The sequence below is a fragment of the Pyrgilauda ruficollis genome, unplaced genomic scaffold (genome assembly GCF_017590135.1).
Source record: "Pyrgilauda ruficollis isolate IOZ18807 unplaced genomic scaffold, ASM1759013v1 scaffold74, whole genome shotgun sequence".
Taxonomy (NCBI): domain Eukaryota; kingdom Metazoa; phylum Chordata; class Aves; order Passeriformes; family Passeridae; genus Pyrgilauda; species Pyrgilauda ruficollis.
The window spans coordinates 1,097,766-1,118,123 of NW_024529266.1; the positions used below are offsets into that span (position 1 = coordinate 1,097,766).

General features: G+C 35.9%; 1 protein-coding gene across 7 annotated transcripts in view; it reads right to left on the reverse strand.

Annotated features, from left to right (window-relative positions):
- Nucleotides 1-2,995: 2,995 nt before the first annotated feature.
- POLK (DNA polymerase kappa) overlaps nt 2,996-20,358 on the reverse strand; it is a 32,785-nt gene continuing 15,422 nt past the window's right edge. For 6 of the 7 annotated variants that reach the window (XM_041486051.1, XM_041486046.1, XM_041486049.1 and 3 more), the window contains 12 exons: nt 18,740-18,892; nt 18,234-18,365; nt 16,406-16,559; nt 14,156-14,371; nt 12,375-12,499; nt 12,031-12,197; nt 10,017-10,049; nt 8,192-8,288; nt 6,763-6,934; nt 5,020-5,940; nt 3,860-3,911; nt 2,996-3,710 (listed from right to left, as the gene is read on the reverse strand). In XM_041486051.1, coding sequence (XP_041341985.1) covers nt 3,626-3,710; nt 3,860-3,911; nt 5,020-5,940; nt 6,763-6,934; nt 8,192-8,288; nt 10,017-10,049; nt 12,031-12,197; nt 12,375-12,499; nt 14,156-14,371; nt 16,406-16,559; nt 18,234-18,365; nt 18,740-18,892 — 2,307 coding nt within the window. In that variant the 3' untranslated portion in view covers nt 2,996-3,625. The remainder of the gene's footprint in view (nt 3,711-3,859; nt 3,912-5,019; nt 5,941-6,762; nt 6,935-8,191; nt 8,289-10,016; nt 10,050-12,030; nt 12,198-12,374; nt 12,500-14,155; nt 14,372-16,405; nt 16,560-18,233; nt 18,366-18,739; nt 18,893-20,358) is intronic. The other variant, XM_041486052.1, reaches the window with a different exon arrangement.

Consider the following 20,358-nt stretch of genomic DNA (forward strand, 5'->3'; position numbering starts at 1 on the left):
TGCTGCCCATTGGGCTCCTCTTCCTCCTCAGCCAAGGGAAAGGGCCCCAGGCCGGTGTGCCGAGGGAGGTGTCTTGCTCTGGCCCCGACAAACCGGTTCCCAGGCCGCCAGCACACGCAGCCGGGCCAAACACACCCTGCAGGCACACCTGCACAGCACCCCGCTGGTGCCAGGACACCACCGTGCAAAGGGGCAGACTTGTGGAGCAGCTTTAGGAGTTTGTTCTAAGAGAAACCAAGCACTAAATACACTGCATTTCTTGACAGTGGCTAGGCACTGAATGGGATCATCCTTTCCCCATCCAATCCCCTCACGTCTTCCCTAGTGGCTAGTCTTACCTACCAGGAGCAATCAGCACCCTCAAGCGCTCACGTCAGACAAAAGGCAGTCCTCTTGGGCCAGACAACTTTTGAAAAGCCATGCCATAAGCAAATGCGTACACACACAGAGGTATCACAGCTTGGATGGGATGCCTGGAGCCAGGTGGATTTATTACTAACTACTTGGTAGTAATGGAGCTCTCTATGCAGGTTGAAGACCATTTTCGGGGAGTTATTCTCATAATTGTAACCAGTGTTCAATGGACAGGAGAGGGTGACCATCCCTGCACTGCTGTGTGCTTCACTCAGCCTTAGGATGTGAGAGACTGAAGTGCTTCTGACATTAGTCTATAACTATGCACACATGGCAGCAGTATTCGTCCAACCACAAGACCCTTGAATTTCAGGTAAAAACTGTTTGCATTTGCTTTTGTCAAAGTCCATTAAAACCAAAACACACATGCCCAAAGGTTCAGGTTTTGTGACCTCACATACTGATATCCATCTAACCTACCTATTTCTCAACTTATCTTGACATCCATGATGACTTTGGTCTTTGGTATTTCCTTTCACATAGACAATGATTTTTCCAGAACAGGGCATATATATATTTTTTTAAAGGGAGTACCTTGAATTTTACTTTAAAAACAGCCTTTGATATTGCTATTCAAAATAAATATAGGAAAAGTAGTTCCAAGAAAGCAGAACAACCAGTATTCAGCCTCACACAACTGTAGACACATTGGAGTTCCTTCGCTGTAATTTTTTCTTAAATTAAATTACACAATCACATTAATTTCCGAGATGACTAACACTGTATCTGCCCATAATAAAATTAATCTAAGACTCAAGAGTTTGTAAATTTAACAAATTTAGATACAAAAATTATTTGCTCAGATTCTGTTTACCATATGATAAAGAGATTTCACAGTTCTTATCTCCTTTAAACATTTTTGGTATAGAGAGGCTGTGATGTAAAAAAAATCTTTACAATTGATACACTTCAGTCTAAGACAATTTCACCAACTGTAGTTCCAGCAGGTGAATGTAATTCAGCTGAAACAAAAAACAACCCTGGGAAAGTAAGCCCAGTGAGAAGAACAAACCATAACTGATTTAGCCATAACTGAATCATGGAGGTTTCCTCTGAGTCAAATGTTCCAGCAATTTCTTAAAAGTAAGAAAGGTAGGTCTGTATTATTTATACTAATACAGACTGTTTTCAATGTTAATGCTCAGTTTCAAAATGAGTGACAACAGACAACTACGGAGTGATTAGGTTAGCCTACAAAGGTGGCACCAAAGGAGGGACAGATTTGTAGTCTCATAGAGCATCAGTTACAGTAAAATCATAATTTTCAGTCATGACACAAGCTGCTAATTTCCAGTTCAAATTATTAATACATAATACTATTTCACAGCGTATCCTGTGCTTAAGCGTTATATGTAGCAAGTTTAGCACATTCTTTAACCACTTCCTACCACCTTGAGTCTTTCAGATGGCCCCCACAGACTGCAGGCAGCCTGACACAGAAACTTACAGAGCTGAAGAATCTGAAACAAAGTGCAGAGCAAGGAAGTACTGTAACATACTCCTTACTTGCCTTCACAGAGCTCTCATTCTTACAGGAAATTGAGCATTTCCTTTAATACTTAAGATAACAATTTCATACAGAAATGAGCAGAGCCAATATAAAAATAAAATGTAAGATGAGACCCAAGCTGGTTGAACGTATAGACTGTCTAAATTTCTTTCTTTAGAAATGGCAGAGGAAGTAACATTAAGATCACAGAATCACTACCCTTTTTCTCTGTTATTCAACTAAAAGAGGAATTCAAGATTAAGTACTTACATGTATACCTTAAATAAGGAGGTACTAACATTGCACAAGAAGTGGCATCTGCTGCTAACCTAGATCATTCACATGCTTCAGAACTATGGATATACTAAGTGTGGAATGGCTCACATACAGGAAATAATTTACACTTAATTAAGGACAGCTAAAAATAAAATGTCACATATTAATAAAAAGATATTTTAATTTAAGATCAATTGAATAACACAGAGTCACTGAGGAAAATGCAAAATAAAGACATTGCTTATACAGTCTTCTCCACAAGAAACATTTTATCACAGAAATTGTCAACAATGCTTAATCATGAACTAAAGGCCTTCTTCAGATGAAAGCAGTAATAAGCATGGTATAAAAACCTGTAAGAAGTAGGGGAAAAAAAAGACTTGTAAACCAGAAACACGCACAATTTTGTATTGGGTTTGCATAACCAAACTTTAGTAGCAGGGATGCTACAGGAGTGGCTTCTGTGAAAAGCTGCCAGAAGCTTCCTCCATATCCAGAAAAGGCAATTCTAGCCAGCTCAAGATGGGCCTGCTGCTGGCCAAGACTGAGCCAAGTGGTAAGGTCTCTCTGATAAGAGATTTGAAATGAAAAAAGATTATTGCAAAATTGTAATTGTGACCACAGAAGAACAGAGTGAGAATACGTGAGAGGAACAGCTCTGTACACACCAAGGTCAGTGGAGAAGCAGGAACATGGTGTGCTCCAGGCACTGGAGCTGGGATACCCCTGCAGCCCATGGAGGTGAGGGGGGTGCAGGGACCCACACTGGAGCAGGTGGGTGTCTGAGAGGGGGCTGTGACCTCATGGGAAAGTTTCTCACCCTGAACTAGAAAGGAGTTTCTTCCCAGGGCATTCCTACTTCAAGGCCCGACCCATGGCCTCCCACATCTCACCACGACGAGTCCTTCAGATCTGGTCAATCAACTCTTACTTTAGTAATTTTCAGTAACAATAAGAGCTTCATAGTGCTCTAAGTTCTTGTTCTTACCCTGTGTAACTGCGAGACTAACACATTTTTGTGTCCACTATGAAGACAGACATTAGCTGAAATCCAGCAACTCAACTCTGTTATCACACAGTTAATCTCACTATTGTATTTTTACAATAGGGAAGACAGAAGTTCAGGTGTGAGAAGATGGCCTTCAGCAAGTACAGTGCAGCACCCTAGCTAATAATTCATGTGTATTCTAGGGAGCTAAATCAAAGTGCTAGCAAATTCTGATTCTTAGAAACAATTGGGAAAAGAAGTATTATTCTTCAAAAAAAAGAAAAGAAAAAACCCTTCATTTTACCGCTTCTTCCATCTCAGACATCATGTTCTTATTACACAGATATGGAATGGTTCCAAAATGACAGGAACCTGAATCCAGCCTACTGCCAATGCTAAATTAACTTGCAGTCATAAAACTCTATGAAATGCTTCATATAGAACACATTGCTACACAGTCATTTAAAAAACATTTTGATTGTATGTTTGGAATTGCTTGACTTGGGTTTTTTTGATACTGACTGTGAAGCTGTTAGTCCAGACCTAGGGTTAAACAAAGGAGAGGAAAATAAAAAAAGTAAGAGGTTAAAATATACAATGCATACCAACACAGGTTTTACAACACTGAATATTTTTCTAGACTTCATTATTTTAAAACAAGTTGCATACTCAAACTTCCAAAAACTACTTACCTTTTTGTTCCTTGTGATGGATTTGTGCATGGCTGTCCTTTGCTTAAACCTCCTTAAAAGTAATTCAAAACAACCAAAATTAGTTACTTCAATAAAGAAAGAATGCTTCTGAAATTACATACATGGAAGGACTTTTTTAAAAATTTAATCTGTCTCAAGAAGCAGGTAACATTTTATTATCTGCAATTTGAATACTGTAGTTTATATTACCATTTTTAAAAGAGAAAACCAAAAAGCCTTTATGTTACTGAATTGTAAGGGATTACTTTGAACCTTGTAACAGTTTTCAGAAATATTTCAGCATAATGTTGATTTTCAAGGTGGTAGTTAAAAATCATGGTTTTAATTTTTTTATCCTGCAGGGGGCAAAAAAGAAACTTCACTTAAAGTAAGTCTTCCATTTAAATTAAATCATGCTTGCACATGTAACAGCAATATCACTTTAAAAATTTTCTTGTAAAATATTCTTATTTTAAGTTTTAATTGTATTTTGAAAATTCTAACACACTAGCATTTTAATTTCCTTTTATAAAGTTCCCAAAATAGATTAGGGACTACTTTAGGCAGATACTTTACTGCCTGCACATGCACTCTAATCTGGCTGAAGATGAACTCTTTGTCAAAAAGAGAAACTATTTCACAAAACATGAATGATACTGCTGTGGCATGTTACAGATGGAGTTACGTGATATGTTTTATAAGCTATAAAACAGAATTGCAAGTTTCTTCCTTTAAGCTCTAGTTCTCATCTCTCTATTTTTGCAGCACATGACATAATGGAGCCTCTCTGTTAACTGAATCTGAAACAATACAAGTTGATGTTTTCACTTCAATCTCAGTGACCTCACAAACACCTTTCTGAATATGGTTGGGTGTAACCAGTGTACAATTTCCATAAATGAGCAGTAATTCCTGTGTCACTTTTGTGGCAAATGGGAGGGCACTGACAAATTAACATCACATTCATAAATCTAGTTTGTGATGAAAATCAACTGATATTTTTTAAATAAAAATGTTCACTCCTATATAGACCTTAAATAAACTTGTTGAAAAAAAATTTCCAAGTCCCAAAAAGTTCAAAGTACACCACTGCCAAAGTATCTTAATTGCAAAAGCAAGACAATTTGAATAATTAAATATATACTAATGCACATGCTTACCAGAGAAAACTCTGTTTGAGTTTTTCATATTATATGTCTTAGTAGGAAAATCCTCTTTTTCTGTCAGCTCCTGGATAAGGCCTTTATTTAAGCAGACATCAACATGTCTATTAAATGACATAAGATTAGTGGTTTTCTGTTCCAAATTACAAACTGGACAAACAAGAACACCGTCTTCTTTGGCTTCAAAGAAACAGGATGAACTACTTCCTTCTGTATCTTCAGTCTTGTCAAAATGGTCTTCACTGTCTTGTGATATTAGTTTGGGGAAGAGACACTGTTTCATACACACATTTCTAGCAATGTCACTGAGATTGCTAGGCTGTTGTTCTCTGGGAGATTTATCAGGTATTATCTGACCAAATTTTTCTGTGCTATTGTCAGTAGAGCTGTCAGATACACTTGCAGACTGGTCTGTTCCTGATAATTGATCTGTTTCATTTTTTTGACATTTATCAACCCACTCATTTTTAAATTGTGGAAGAAAGTTAGATGTATTTTTTCTTGAACTGTCGTTCTTGGATATTTCCATAGTATCTTTAACACACATCCCACTGAGGCACTCATCAATGTGTCTATTAAGTTCTTCCAAATTATTGCTGCTTTGCTTCTCAAAGCACACAGGACATGTGAAGATCTTACAAACATTAGAATTCGGTAAATCTGTGACTTTCTTTGTTTCTTCCACAAAATTTGCTGATGATTTATCATCATTACTGTTTAGCTGTCTTGCTGCTCGCTTTTGATCGAAAAAACTCCTTCTATGAGGTGCTTCTGCATTTTTTGTGAAATACTCTTGGTTGGACTTCTCTGGCTGAAGCCTAAAGAAACCAATTTCTTTTCCTGATTTTAAGAAACTAGTAATGCTTTTTTGTTGGTATTTCTTTTCTTCTTCTGTTAGAAATCCTGATACTCGTACACCTAATGATGAAAAAGAAACTTATAATAACAATTCTATGAAAGCTTGATAACAACTCCTAATTAACACCTTTTGAGGTATACATTCACTCAATAAAGGCAAAATTTATCTTTAAAAAGATGCTAACCTACCTCCAAACACATCACAATGTCAATACCATTTTATCAGACCCAAGCACTAGTCCAACCATATTATTAATTTTAGTACTAAGTTAGTAAGTTTTAACTAAGTTAACTAAGTTTAGTAAGTTTTAACTCATTGCTTTATAACACAAAGTTATAAATACAGTTACACAGAATTCAGTCTGAAGGTTTTGCATGAACTTCACCCATCAAAACATATTTTTCTTCAGTACTTTCTAATATCTTAGACAAGTAAATTTTATATACCACTCAATGTTTTAAGTAGAAAGCATAAGGACCTGAAACACATGTCTTAGGGTCACAACACAGAGTTTACTATTAGAAATGTTCACATCTCCTGCAGAACACTGCATTTTCATATCTGTAAGCACTTCTGTTGTTGTGGCGCAAAGTAGATTTAAAAGTTCTTCTAAAGAAGCAGAATTAAGCGCTGCTATGATGAAGTTTCTACGGTCATGATGACGTGGCTGTTGTTGCATAAAACAAGTATGACCTCAATTAGTAAAACTTCCTAAGTTACTCACTCAGCACAGATCTGTTTCACTTTGAAAAAATTACCAGGGCAATAGAAAAATGGTAAATGCGTTAATACCAGTTTTACTTTAAAGTATGGTGTGTTATTTCAGAACACTATCAGATTTTCTGACTCTGAAAAGGAAGAATGAATTTGAAATATCTTACCCATAAGTCTTATCCGTAGAGGGTGAGGAGCAACACTACCAATTTCTGTTGCTAACAAATCTTTAGCAACAGTAAATATTTCCTCCTCAGTAGAAACAGAAGACAGCACAGTTGAAGCTCTTGTTTTAACTTCGAAGTTCACATTCTTAAGCTTCAATGTAACTGTTTTACCCTAGGAAAAAATACAATTATAAAGAAGGTTTAAAAGATATGTCACGTATGACACAAAAACAATTATTATGTAGAATCTATATAAGGGCTCTTAAGCCATAGTTAAGTCTGCTTATATTCACTGTGTGCTTATCTGTGCACATCAAGGGGCACTCCCAAGAATTTGTCTGCATGATTCTGTACTTGCCCCTAAATTCTGTACTTGCCCCTAAATTTCTGCCAAAGTTAAACTGGGTCATTTGACTGCAATTCTCAGCAGACCTTCTGCCACTAGTGCATGTTCAATTGAGTTCATGTTTTGGCTACAGATGCAACTTCTATCCCATCTAAAAAAAATTATTTCCTCATATGGAAATTTTCAGTGCTGGATATCCTAACTATGAAGAACAAAAAAGTGATACCCCATTACAGATTCATAGAAAAATTACTTCCTCCTGCACAGTGCTATCACAACCACACACAGTATTTGTGTTTGGTGCAGATATTTCCCTGGCAGCACCTCCCAAACAATTTGTGTGATTTATAATATCCATCCAAATGTAAATAACTAGCACTCTCTTTGGTGCTTTTGTAAGCTTCTCTCCTTTGTCCTCCTTAGCTGATCATCTCCCTTTCAAACTGTCATCTTTTGAGACAATCTTTTATGGCTGAACATTAACAACAATTATTTTAGGCTGTAAATGTAATCCCTTGCTTTACCGTAAGACCTTCAAAGAAAATATTTACTCTTTCCAAGTAAAAAACAGGTATCTCGGGAGAAGGAATAAAGGGACTGTTTGTACTATTGATACCATTGAATGGTGTGAGTAACTGGTTAGCAAATTCGGCACATGTCAAGATCTTAAAACTAAGAAACTGGCTATTGACTGGGTCCTGTATGTATACAGGAGAGAAACAGTGTTTTAAATACATTAGTATTACACAATTGACCAAAACATGTCTTATGGATGATGAGCTCTATTATTGCCTTGCAAACATTATGCTTTTAGCATAAAATGTTTACATGCCAAACAACTTGATTAATTTTTCATATTTCAAAACTCGATTTAATTTTTATCCTACACATATTGCTAGATAGCCACTTGCACAACAACAAAATGCTGCCTAAGTCATCCTAAACGTCTGCAAATTAAAGAATGCAGGCTTCTGAAGAAAGATTGCATGGTACAATGCTTACTGAAAGCACTTATACTAAAACTGCATAGAATTATTGGAGTGCAAAGCATCTTTTTGCACGTAACCTAAATAATATAAATACCTTAAGTCCCTCTTTCTGTAAGTCTTGAGCAAGGTCTCTGCAGAGCTCTCGACACAAACTGTACTGGTCTTCTGCTGTGTTTATTTCACTGAATGTTCTAAGACAAAAATATCATCTTTTTCAGTATGAATCCTATAGTATGTTCAGTGTCTGCAATCTAGAAGTATTTTTATACAGTTAAACAATACTATAATCAGAAGAATGTTATATAGGTTAAAAGTCTTATACACAATAATAAGACACAATAATTATTAATAGGGATATTTTTTTCGCAAAATGTTTCAAAGACCCTTCAAATAATGAAATAATTTGGTTTCAATTTTTCATGCACTATTTGAAAATTATTCAAATTTAATGTCATTAATGCTTAAGCATTTGCAAGGCAGAAGACTAACAGTAAGTGAATTCATAGAGCCAGCCAAGTTATTGGTATTTAATCTCATTTGTATACACTGTATAACATCAGAAGAAAGCCAGGAGATGGAGGTCAACATCAGAGCCAAGTATCAGAAATAGATAATGCAGATGCTAAGAATAAGATGCCAACTAGGATAATTATGTCTAGCCTCAGAGGAGGAAAAGCTGTCTTTCTGCCAAAAAATGTTGCCAACTGCCTTTGCTAGAGCTTCTTAGGACAGAAATTAGTGTTATCTTTTTGTTGTACATTTGCTTTTCAGTAATAACATCACAGGAAAAGCAACCTTCAGTTGTTTCAAGAGAAATAGAAAGCAAAACTTACAGACAGCACAGACTTTGGAAAGGTCTCACATTGTCAGGCTTTATATTTACAAATATAAGGTCAATAAAATTACAGTGGATTTTGTATCACTAAGTTATAGTCAGTTTTACCTGACTGAACCAAAAAGACATCCTCTATTATGATTCACATTCCCCTAAGAATGTTTGCATGCTGTCAAACTAATCGGCTGAGTATTTCACTGGGGGTCCCATACTGCTATCCAAGGAGTAACTCATGCTATTCAGACAATACTGCAGCGACTGAGAAGTTGTGAAAGTCCAAGGCTTGAAAGGGATAGGATAGAGAGAATGCTATTTCAGAGGTGTCTTTTCCCCCATATAAAGTAGTTTCATGATCTCAGAAGCCTGTAGACATTTCTGGTCTAAAACCGTTCCCTTGGAGGAAAAAAATAAAGGAAAAAAAGCAGTACAGAAAGATACTATAAAGATGTCCAAAATATCTGTCTGATTGCAAGGCAGCACAACACCAAAGCCATAAATTTTTCACCTGTGATGGTACCAAAATCGCATTACGCTTTTTTAAGCTGCTCACAGCTATCAAGTCACAAAATGACAGGACTAAGCATCTTTTCTTACCACCTTTTCTAAGAAGACACATGATGATGGAGATAATTATTAGAGTGCTTTACAGATTCTCCTGGCAGAACTAATTTTTAAAAAATTAACTACCTTCTTAAGAGACTTTACTCTGGTAAAAACTTTAGTTAGGAAATACAAATGACTGCAGACTACTACACTGATATTGACATTAAGCTTAAACAGATAAAAAAATTTCAGGTCCTTATATATCTCCACCTTATCTTATGGTTTAAAGATCACTTTGATGCATTAAAGGCTCTAGCAGAATTGGATGATAAGAGAATACTCAAACAAAAATACCTCCATGGAGTTCTGGAGCCAAGGACAAAAAATAATCAAAGCTTGAATCTGATTTAGTGAGCCTGTTGTATATGTGCATTTTTAAATAAATACACAGTAAAATTATACGACTAATAAAAGTATACATTACTTGGTATTTAGTGCTTCCAATGGTTAATGTAGTTTTTTCAATATTAAAGAAGCATACCTTTCAGTGCTCATACTTTTTCTTTCTCCATCCCTTTAAAGAGAAAAAAGTTGATTATACTTACTTGACGTAGAAATGTTACCTTTTCAATAAACTCAGAGTCAACCAATCATGCTCAAATAACTAACAGTAGTCTTTTCTACGAAGTTGGGATGTTAATTTTTTCTACAAATCTTTTACATGAATTTTAAGCAAGTGCAAAAACGGTAATTCAAAAAATACTGTAGATTAAGTAAAGACATAGATCAGACACAGATGTCTTATTGAAAAAAAAAGTTTAAAAAACCAAACAAATAAAAAATTCCCTCAGAAATCACCTATTATGTCAGAGAAAGACTGATTCAAAAAGAAAACAAACTACAAATCCTATGCCTATAGTCTTAGCTATAACTGTGAAGCATGGCTATTAGAATCCCATACATACATGTATGTTTGAATATTTCTTTTATCTGAGGATTTGAGGAAATATTTTGCTTTCAGGCTAAAAGATTGTTCAGCTTAAAGTTGATGTGTTAAAGCTTTTTTTGTTTGTTGCTTTCTTTCTTCTCAGTGTTAATTGAGTATCCTTTAACAACTCTTCTGCGTATAAGGAGATACATCAGAGCAATTTCAGGTCATTCTTCTGTTTTCAATTATTGGAAATAAGAAATTTGGTATTGTCAGATTTTCTTAAAAGAAGGTAGTCAGACACAATAAGATTAACTATTTACTGAAGACCCAGGTTTTAATATATTAAGTGTTTGCTTTCTCTACACAAAAATCACTGAAATCAGGTTGGTGCTGACCAAAAAAAAAAAAATTTCCTTTTTTCTTCCAAAATGTACTGGGATATATCCCAGGCTGTAAAACACCTAACCACCTAACTAGGGTGAATAAGAAGAAAGAGTGCACCAACTGTTAAAAGACTATCCAAGGTCTGTTTATATATCAACTGAAAAAAATATTTTGAAAATTGTGTTTTATCTTTTATCAAGTCACCTTCACCAAGTCAGTCTTACCACATATTTTAAAAAAATATTTTTATACTCTGAATAGAAAAAATACCCCACAAAAATTTGTGCTAGCACATTACTGGGCTTCAAACTGCTAACTACCTATATTATTTTGTAGTCAAATGAAAAAAGGGAAGATTATTGTCAGAGAAATTACAGATATAATACAGAATAGGTCTTTCAGAAGCGCATAAGACACTTTGGAACTTCTAATAAAATCAAATCATTGTCAAGCTGCTTTAAAATAGAATTTCAGTGCTGTGGAAAGGAATATATTTTAAAAAGGAGTCAATTCTTAATTAAGGCTCTTAGTTAAACAAACAGTAAAATGCTATGTTTTGGGTTTTTTTAAAGAACATGTTTGTCTCCAGGACAGGCTTAGAAATGACAAATATTGTTGAAAAGATATATACACTGCTAAGACTGACTTCTCCCATCCTAAAAAGGAGGCTAAAAGCCATTAAAGTACAGCCAAACTTAAAGGAACATGTATTAAAAAGGATATAATCATCTTCAGTTCTATTCCACCAAATTCACATGTTGATATTACAAATACGTAATCCTGATAAGAGACACAGAAACTTCCCGACAATTCACCACCAGAGAAGATCAAATACCTTTGTGATTTTCATTATAATCCCAGAATCATAAACACCAATGAATGTGCATTGTTTTTGAAGAAAAGGGCGTGCACAACTCTTCTTAGGACATCTCAGTTATGTTTAGCTATTTTGATAATTATAAGGTTATCCTAGATCTCTTGACATGCACTTATGTACAGCTTCCCTGATGAGATTTTTTGGATTTCATATTTAGACATGGCTGTACAAACCTTTGTTTTTTCATGTTTGGATACTGCATCTTAGACATAACAGTAACAGGCATCAGACATTTAAAAAAATATATTAAACAAGCGTATTTCCATAATATTTGCTAATTAAATAATATGTTCAGTATGTAACATACACAAGGAAACATTCAGAAAAATGTTAACACAGAAGGAAGAAACCTCCATGACTTACTTTTCCAAATGTGTTGAGCCCAAGCCAAGGGAAATATCCAAGAAATGACGCCAAGAGACTTCTGAAAAAAGAAGAGAAAGCAGCGCCCTCTGCTGGTAAAGTTCTGAGCAAGTTACAATTCCAAGGGCTTTTAACATCTTCTCTGTTACTTTTCCAATACCTGGCACCTAGAAGAGTATGTAACATTATAATGAAAAATTTTAATTTGTAGATCCATTACTAAGAAAATCCGAATCAAACACAACATGGAAGATTACCTAGAAAATTCTACCTCTTCAATAAAAATCTTGCTTTAGAACATAAAAACATAATGACAGAACAGTAAATGTCCTCGTGTCTCTTACCTTTCTAATGGGCAAATCTTTTAAGAAGTCTAGCACTGCTAGTCTCTCAGGAGAAATTCTGTATTGGCCGTTAGGCTTATTACGATCACTGCACATTTTTGCTAACATTGTATTTGGTGCTATTCCTTAAAAACAAACAAAAACACGGTAATTTAAAAAAACGTAAGACAAAGTTTAATTTCAACTACCCAATATTTATAAGCCACGGAGTAGTCTTTATACTTGGCAAAAACTAAATTAAGGAAAAGAATTATGATTACTGATAACCACATTTGATACAATTCTGCAAAGAAATTTTGTGACTATCCTGAAAGAACACAAACACATGTAACACATAAAATATAACTTAAATAAAGTGTATTTTAAGACAGTCAGGGTAACATAATAAGCACTAACTCGAGAGGGCTTAAATAGTAAGTCCTTAAAAATGACATCAGTTACATGAGTCAATAATTTTATGATGGTGATTGTGGCAAGAAAGAAAATATGTACTATGGTAGTTACAATGAACTCTTAAGTAAGTAGACCTTTCTTCCCTGTATTTCAGCAAAAAGCCTTTTTTTGAGAGACTTTTATAAATTCTATTATTTTGTGGGCTACCATTGGAATGTAGTAATTATAAATTTATATATATTTCACAGACAACAGAGGAATTAGGAGGGATAGCTCTTTCCTATCAAAGTAACTGTTTTTACAAATTAACTCTGAAATTTGTTTAGCAAAAGAAATAATAATTTTGTCCTACAGCCCTAGAAGTCTGCTCACTGATATAACATATTATTCAAGATGGCAGAAATAACTCTACTTATTATTGATTATCAGTATTTTTTCAGTTACCCTTTTAATTATTTTTAATTTTGGAGCTTAAAACCCATTTGCACTTGTAAAAGCTATGCCTGTTTTCTACACACTGACTTATCCTTAAGAAGACAAAACTTTAGTAAGCAAAACCATTATTCTGCTATTATTCATGAGATAACATACATGGGAGGGGGTTTCATCCTGCTGCTTCTTACTAGCTGTTTCTCCACCTCTGCTTACATTCCACATTTTCCTGACTCTCTGCAGCTGCTTCATAAAGCTCACCGTTTCCTGATGCCTCACTGACCTGTTCATAAAGCAGTTTGGATGGCATCCAAACAAAGTGGCTAGAGACACACATTGGTTTTAGTCAATCGAAATAGCTGAGGTTTAAAAGTGGGTTTCTGAAGTCAAGACATAGAACTTGATTGATAAATATTAAAAAGCTATTAAAGAGTTCATTAACTTCAGCATATATTTACTTCTCCAGGACTAACATTTTAATGAATTTTGATATTGTTTTAAGCAAGAACAGTGTGAAATTAGAAACACATAATAGCACACATCTGCTATTCAAACTAAAAGCAGTATACAAATCAGTGATAGATTTCATTATGACACACCGTCTAACAAAAGCAATTTACACAATGCACTAGACTAACCAGCTGTGCTAAGATTAGTTCAAGTGCACTGCTCATTCTTCCTCACTGCTTACTCTTATTTCAAGTAGAAAGAAGCAAAATGACATAACTGTTTTAATTTAAAAAAGAGTAAAAAAGAAAATAAACAGTAGTGGCTTGGATATTCATGACATCTCTTGAAATAACTGGAAGTCCCATTCTTTGCAGACTTCAAAGACAGCATATTTTTGTTGCACAAGTAGACTGTGGCAAGGGTAAATTCTTAATTAATGCCCTCTGAGATGAAAGTAGAAGACATTATGGAAATACAAAGATTAATTTTCCCGTGTGTCTGAATACCTGCACTAGCAGTCAGTTGAGTTTTCTGCTCAATCCTAAAGCGAATTTCCTTCACAACTTCCTCTGCAGAAGTTCCAAAGACAACTGAGTTTTCCACTGATAGACCTCTTTGTTCATGTTCGCCATCCATCAGAGATGAGTTGTCTTCAAACAGTACTGGTGAAGAAGAGACTTCACCTTCATTAAATTTGGCAGACACATTCATACAATCTTTATCTAAGTTAGACAGAAACACGAACAATTAATACGTCCATACAGACTGATTTCCTTCTTCAGTGGCTTCAGTGTTCATAAGCAGTTTTATTTCTTTCTATCTTTATTTAGAGAAAGCAGTTGCATTGTTTGTTGTTTAAAGACTGGAGAGATGTAACTGCTTCATTTTTGCTATGATTTGAGCTTGGCTGACATTGAAGGAATTGGCTAGTAAACTGGACATAACTTCCAGAAAAGCAAAAGGTTTAATGGCCTGTTACTGTAGCAAAACCAGTGAGATTTTATCATTGCTGTTTTATATCAGATTGGAGGTCAGATGCTCTCTTGCACAGAATTTTTTTCAATATTCTCCAAATAAAATTAGGGGTCTGGAATATCTAGTTCTAGAATGATCAGCCTGATGACCTTCTCATTTTCAACTGCAGGCATAACAGAACAAGTAATGTCAGCAGCCCTTTATTTGACTGTACTAACATTACTATTACAGTTTCACACTCTGAGCACTTGTGTTTGAGAGGAACAAAGGTATCATGCAAGTGTGAAGAAGCACATGACCACATATCAGTGACACTGATTTTGTAAAGACTATGCCAGTTTGCTGCTTTCTATTTTATTAATGCTTTTCTGTAGTAGTGTACACTTGATTATCCTCTTAATGACTGTTAGAAATTTTGAATACAGGTAGTATAAATATTCCAGTTTGTGCATCATTCAACCATTTGTATGACTACGTATCTTCTATTATTCTCAAGTGGAAATACAAGTGAAATCCAGTAATATCTTGAACATTTCTAAAATCCTGCAGTGCTCCTGCTACTTATTTCCAAGATTATCAAGCTGAATTGTAATGCAGACCTAAGCCACACCATTTGGTTTAGAAAATCTAGCACCACTTTTCAAACATTTTATTCACATTAAAAGAAAATAAATTCTCCAAGTCCAAGTCATTAGCAATGTACATTTTATTCAGAGGTGAGCAGTACAGAAAGTTAATCTGTAAACTAAATTGGATGCAGAGAATATATGAGAGGACAAATTATGGAACGACTGAAGTATCTACACTTTTAGTGGGTGCAGCTTATCTGAAGCTTATAAGCACATGACTGGCAACCCCTGCTCCCAACCCCATGTAATGTGGTCAGCATGTCTTATGCCATTTCATAAGGCAAGCAGCATTCTCTGCTGCCGTGCTCACTCCGCTCCTTGTCCTCCTGCATATCCCAACACCCGGCCAGCCCAGTGCTGTGGGTGACCCTGTTGCAGCACTGGGAAGCTGCAGCTCCCAGAGCAGTGTCTGCCTGCACCCTCCACAGCACTGCCTGCAGCCCCACAGCACTGCCTGCAGCCCCACAGCACTGCCTGCAGCCCCACAGCACTGCCTGCAGCCTCCACAGCACTGCCTGCAGCCTCCACAGCACTGCCTGCACCCTCCACAGCACTGCCTGCAGCCCCACAGCACTGCCTGCAGCTCCACAGCACTGCCTGCAGCCCCACAGCACTGCCTGCACCCTCCACAGCACTGCCTGCCTGTAGCCCCAGAGCAGTGCCTGCACCCCCAGAGCTGTCTCTCTGTCACCTTTGACAGGTTCTGAGGAGGACCTGTCAAATGTGACAGAGACCTGGGACCAGAGCTGGACAGTGAGACCTGGGACATCCCAATGGCCAGGGACACCTCTGCCTTCATCTGATTCCTTTGAGGATTGAGGGAGTTACTTATGTTCTTTTATATTGAGTCTAGATTATGATTGTTATATTGATACAGCAAACTGTGTGCTATTCACCCAGTACAGGTCATATTGTATTATAAATTTTTTATTTTGCTACTTATAGATTGCACTGCACTGATTCTGCTTGTAGAAATCCTTTGCCATTTGAATGACAAATTCTGTACTATTGTAATAAAGTAACCCTACTAAGGAAAATAAAGCTTAAATTCTAACTATGATTTAATGCTTTCATGGTTCTGCCTAAGATCTCTGAAAGAAACACTCTGTCTCAGTGTCAGGTGACCTCATGAAAAGTGAGTAATTTGCTTACCTATTCCTGTAGTGCTTTCTGTATTAAAAAAGAACCTTCTTCTATCTTCAGGCCAGTTCAGCCTTTCCTCCAAGTGTTCTGTTATGTTCAGGTAGGCTTCATCTAGGCCCATAGGCATAAAATTGGGATCATATTCAGCCAGTATTTCTCTAACCTCAATAAACACATAGTAAAAGTTTAAAGCCATGTTGCTGTAAGAGCAGATCTTGACACAAAATCAGGAGATGAACAAATGTACTCTGAAAGTTCCAGATGATCAATAAATAATAACGATACTAACAATACAAATTACTTCTTGATATTGTAAAATTACAGCAATGCTTCTCCAAGTAGTGAGGCATTAATAGTTAAGTGAGAGCTAAACAGATTTTGAGCAGTGTATTTAACAGCAAAGGTTAGTAAGATAAGTGTATAAGGACTGCACAGCCACTGGGTTCACTGACACTACAATAACCATCTGAATAAAACTCTGTTGACCTGAAAACTCAGCAAAGGAGATAAACTGATGTCATTTTCTGTGCTCAGTGTGTCAGATATCACATATACAAAGGTTAAAGAAACCCACTAGCAACAACAAAATCCTAAGTTTTAGTTACATTAAACTGAAGTTACAGAAAATATTTCAGAGCAGTGGTTAATGCCACAGGCAAAACCCACTGGGAAAACCTTAGTTGTAAGTCCATTTTTCTAGAAGGAAACATAATAAAATAAAAGGTCAAAATGAAAGCTCTACCTTCTCTCCTCTATCTTTTTTAAGAGGAAAATCTGACTATGTTATGGTTTTTTCTATGTTTTTTCCTATCAGTTTGAGTCAAGTTCTTAGGTATTACAACATTTGTCCACATGCACTTCATCTTTCTGAAACTCAATGAAGATAGGATTCACTATAAACTTTAAAAGACAAACTGAAATAAATTTAACTACTTTCAATCCAAATCCCAAGAGAAAAACATAACTGAAAATCCAGACCAAGCCAGATCTCTAATTGTTAATACTTTACCCTATCAAACAACAAATGAAATATGCACTGTGAAATACATATAATGAAATCCAAGATCCTTAAGTTCAAACCCATTCGGAAATATGGCATATTTATATATGCCTTTTTTCTTTTTTTTTTCCAGATGTGAAAAAAATCAACTAATATCTTACTTTATATTTGTACATTTGTTGCTTCATAAAAATAATGAAGGCCTGACACAATTTTTTTAAAGTCAGGAGACTTGCGTCATGCACTAGTTTGATTTAAAATGTACAAAAGACCTCTTATCCTTTTTTTTTTAAACAGGATTTTATCTATCATAACTTTGCTCTGGCACTAAGTAAAACTACTTCCATTAAAGCAAAACATTATTTCTTTTCTCCATATTTCTTTTGCTCTATGAAGTCCCTTATTTTTCAAAAAAATCAATTTGCATTTATAAGTCACTAATGCTTTGTTTTTCTCTCCAGTAATTAGTATTCAAAAGTATGATTACGCATTGCACGAAATTATCATCTCCATGTCTCCTATGTACTTGCAACTTCCTAGTAACTAGATTATGTTCCATGATTTTAACTTTTAAGAATAATAAAGCTCAAGAGATTTTTCAAAACTTCTATCAACAACACTACTAACTTCAGTAGAATTGACAGACTGGGTAAACGCAATGCTTTTTCATCTCCTTGTCCAAGAGCACCAATATTTTGTTAGGCTTATGTTTAAAGTTACATTACTGAAGAATTTAATATTTAAATTATCACTTTTTATACTATTTAGAACTGATGTTATTGACACAGTCTAAAAACAATGCACTCACTTTTGGTTAGAGACCACTTTCAGACTTACCTCTCTACTCACTTTGCCGTATTTTTCAAAGTTTAGTGGTACTATAGTTAGATGTGGACATAACCTTTTAGCAATAAATCCTGGCATGGCTGCACGCACCCCGAATCTTCTAGCATGGTAATTTGAGGTGGACTTAAGAGAGATTAAGTAAGTTTAGTGTTCAGTAATCAAACTTTAAGTTTAGAATTAAATAATAAAAGTTCTAATCACGTATCTCCGTACAGAAAAGACTGACAAAGCCAAGAGTTTATACACATTTTCACTCCCCCTCCTCCTGCCTTTTCATTTAAAGCATGCTTACATACTTTAAATTTTAATTAGTACACTTTTTACTGAAAAACCCAGCCTACATGGTCAAGTCTAACAATTGCTGTTTCCTTTATTATTTTTGGGTTTTCCACACTTCATATAAAACAGTGTCATTATATTGCTGCTATTGTTTTATTGTTTATTAGGCTTAAGGTTCATGCAATTGATTTTTGTATTAGTTTAACAGTCAGCCTTACCAACATACTCATTGATCCCACTGCTATAGGTTTTTCCTTCAGCTCTGGATTGTCTCTCATTTCCACAGCTGCATAGAAGGCATCCATGTCAATGTGTACAATTGTACTGCTAAGGTTACGGTTCTGTTCCAGTTCTATCACAAGTTTGTCCACCTGAACAGAATAAACCAGTAATTTAAATACTACTAACCTGGCAGAAGTGCAACAGTATAGATGATCCTAAAACTCAGATGAATCTTGTATATAGTTAGAGAAAAAAAACCTCAACAAATCCAATCCCCACCACACCAGTACCAACTAAAAACCTCAACAAAGCTTTGGAAGAAACTTGTTCTCAGAGAGAATGCTGCTGCAGCAATTGCTGAAAAAAACCACCCCAAAACCCAATGGAAAAAACCACAGCTGTTGTGGCTTAGCCTAAGCTGGCAACTAAGCTCCTGCAGCCACTCAATCCCTCATGGTGGAAGAGTCTGACGAATAAAAATGAAAAAACCCATGGGTTGAAATAAAGAGAATTTATCACAGAAAGCAAAAACTGTGCATGCAAGCAAATCAAAAAGAATTCATTCACTGCTTCCCATGGGCAGGCAGGTGTTCAGCTATTTCCAGGAAAAAGAGCTTAATCATATGTAGGAGTCACTTGGGCAGATAAATGCCAAAGCAGCAAAAGTCCGTCCTTCATTTATCTACACCCCACTTTGTAGGCTGAGCCTGATGCTATGTGGTCTGGGATATTCCTGTGGTCAGTTGGGGTCAGCTGTCCTAGCTGTGTCCCCTCACAGCCCTTGTGTGCCCTCAGCCTCCTCATTGGTGGGGTGGTGAGAGGAGCAGAAAAGGCCTTGGCTCTGTGCAAGTGTTGCTCGGCAACAGCTAAGCATCTCTTCATTATCAACACTGCTTTCAGCAGAAAACCAAAACACTGCCCCATGCCAGCTCCTGTGAAGAAAATTAACCCTATCCCAGCCAAAACCAGCAGATAACCCTACCCACCAAACAACGAAACTCCACATAACATGACAAAAAAAAATGTATTTGATTCAAACAAACTTTGTAAAGACCCTTGAGTACGATGCTTTACTTAAAGCACTTAGTTTTAGAAATGCAAGTTGTTAAAAAACCATGAAAACATGCTATTAAAGAATTCCTAACATTCCTAAATAAAGCTATCACACTTCAAAAAATTGGCGCAGAATGGTGAAGAGAAGATCAGCAGCTCACAGGACATATCCATCTATTTTGTCTCACCAGAAATAACATCTCAAACATCCATGTTCAATTACTACAAAGTAAGCTACTGTCAATCCCCCAATAAAAGTCCCCAATTTTTGTCACAGGAACCCATACCAAATAAGGCTAGATTGCTAAGAAGAGTACAAGTTATTTACAGAATAGCCTATACACGAAGTGTGTTTCACTCCAAATGTTAAAGATGTATGTCTATGTGAGCAGTACTGTTTCATCAGCACTATGGTGTTTTGAGACAGATTGCTTTACAAAGTACTCTGATTGTGCTTGAAATGCTTGTTTTTTTACTAAAAGTCATGCATATCATGTGCTTGTTCCTGAAATACTGTTGACCTATGAATGAAGTATGAGCTGTGCTGTCATGAAAAATTGTG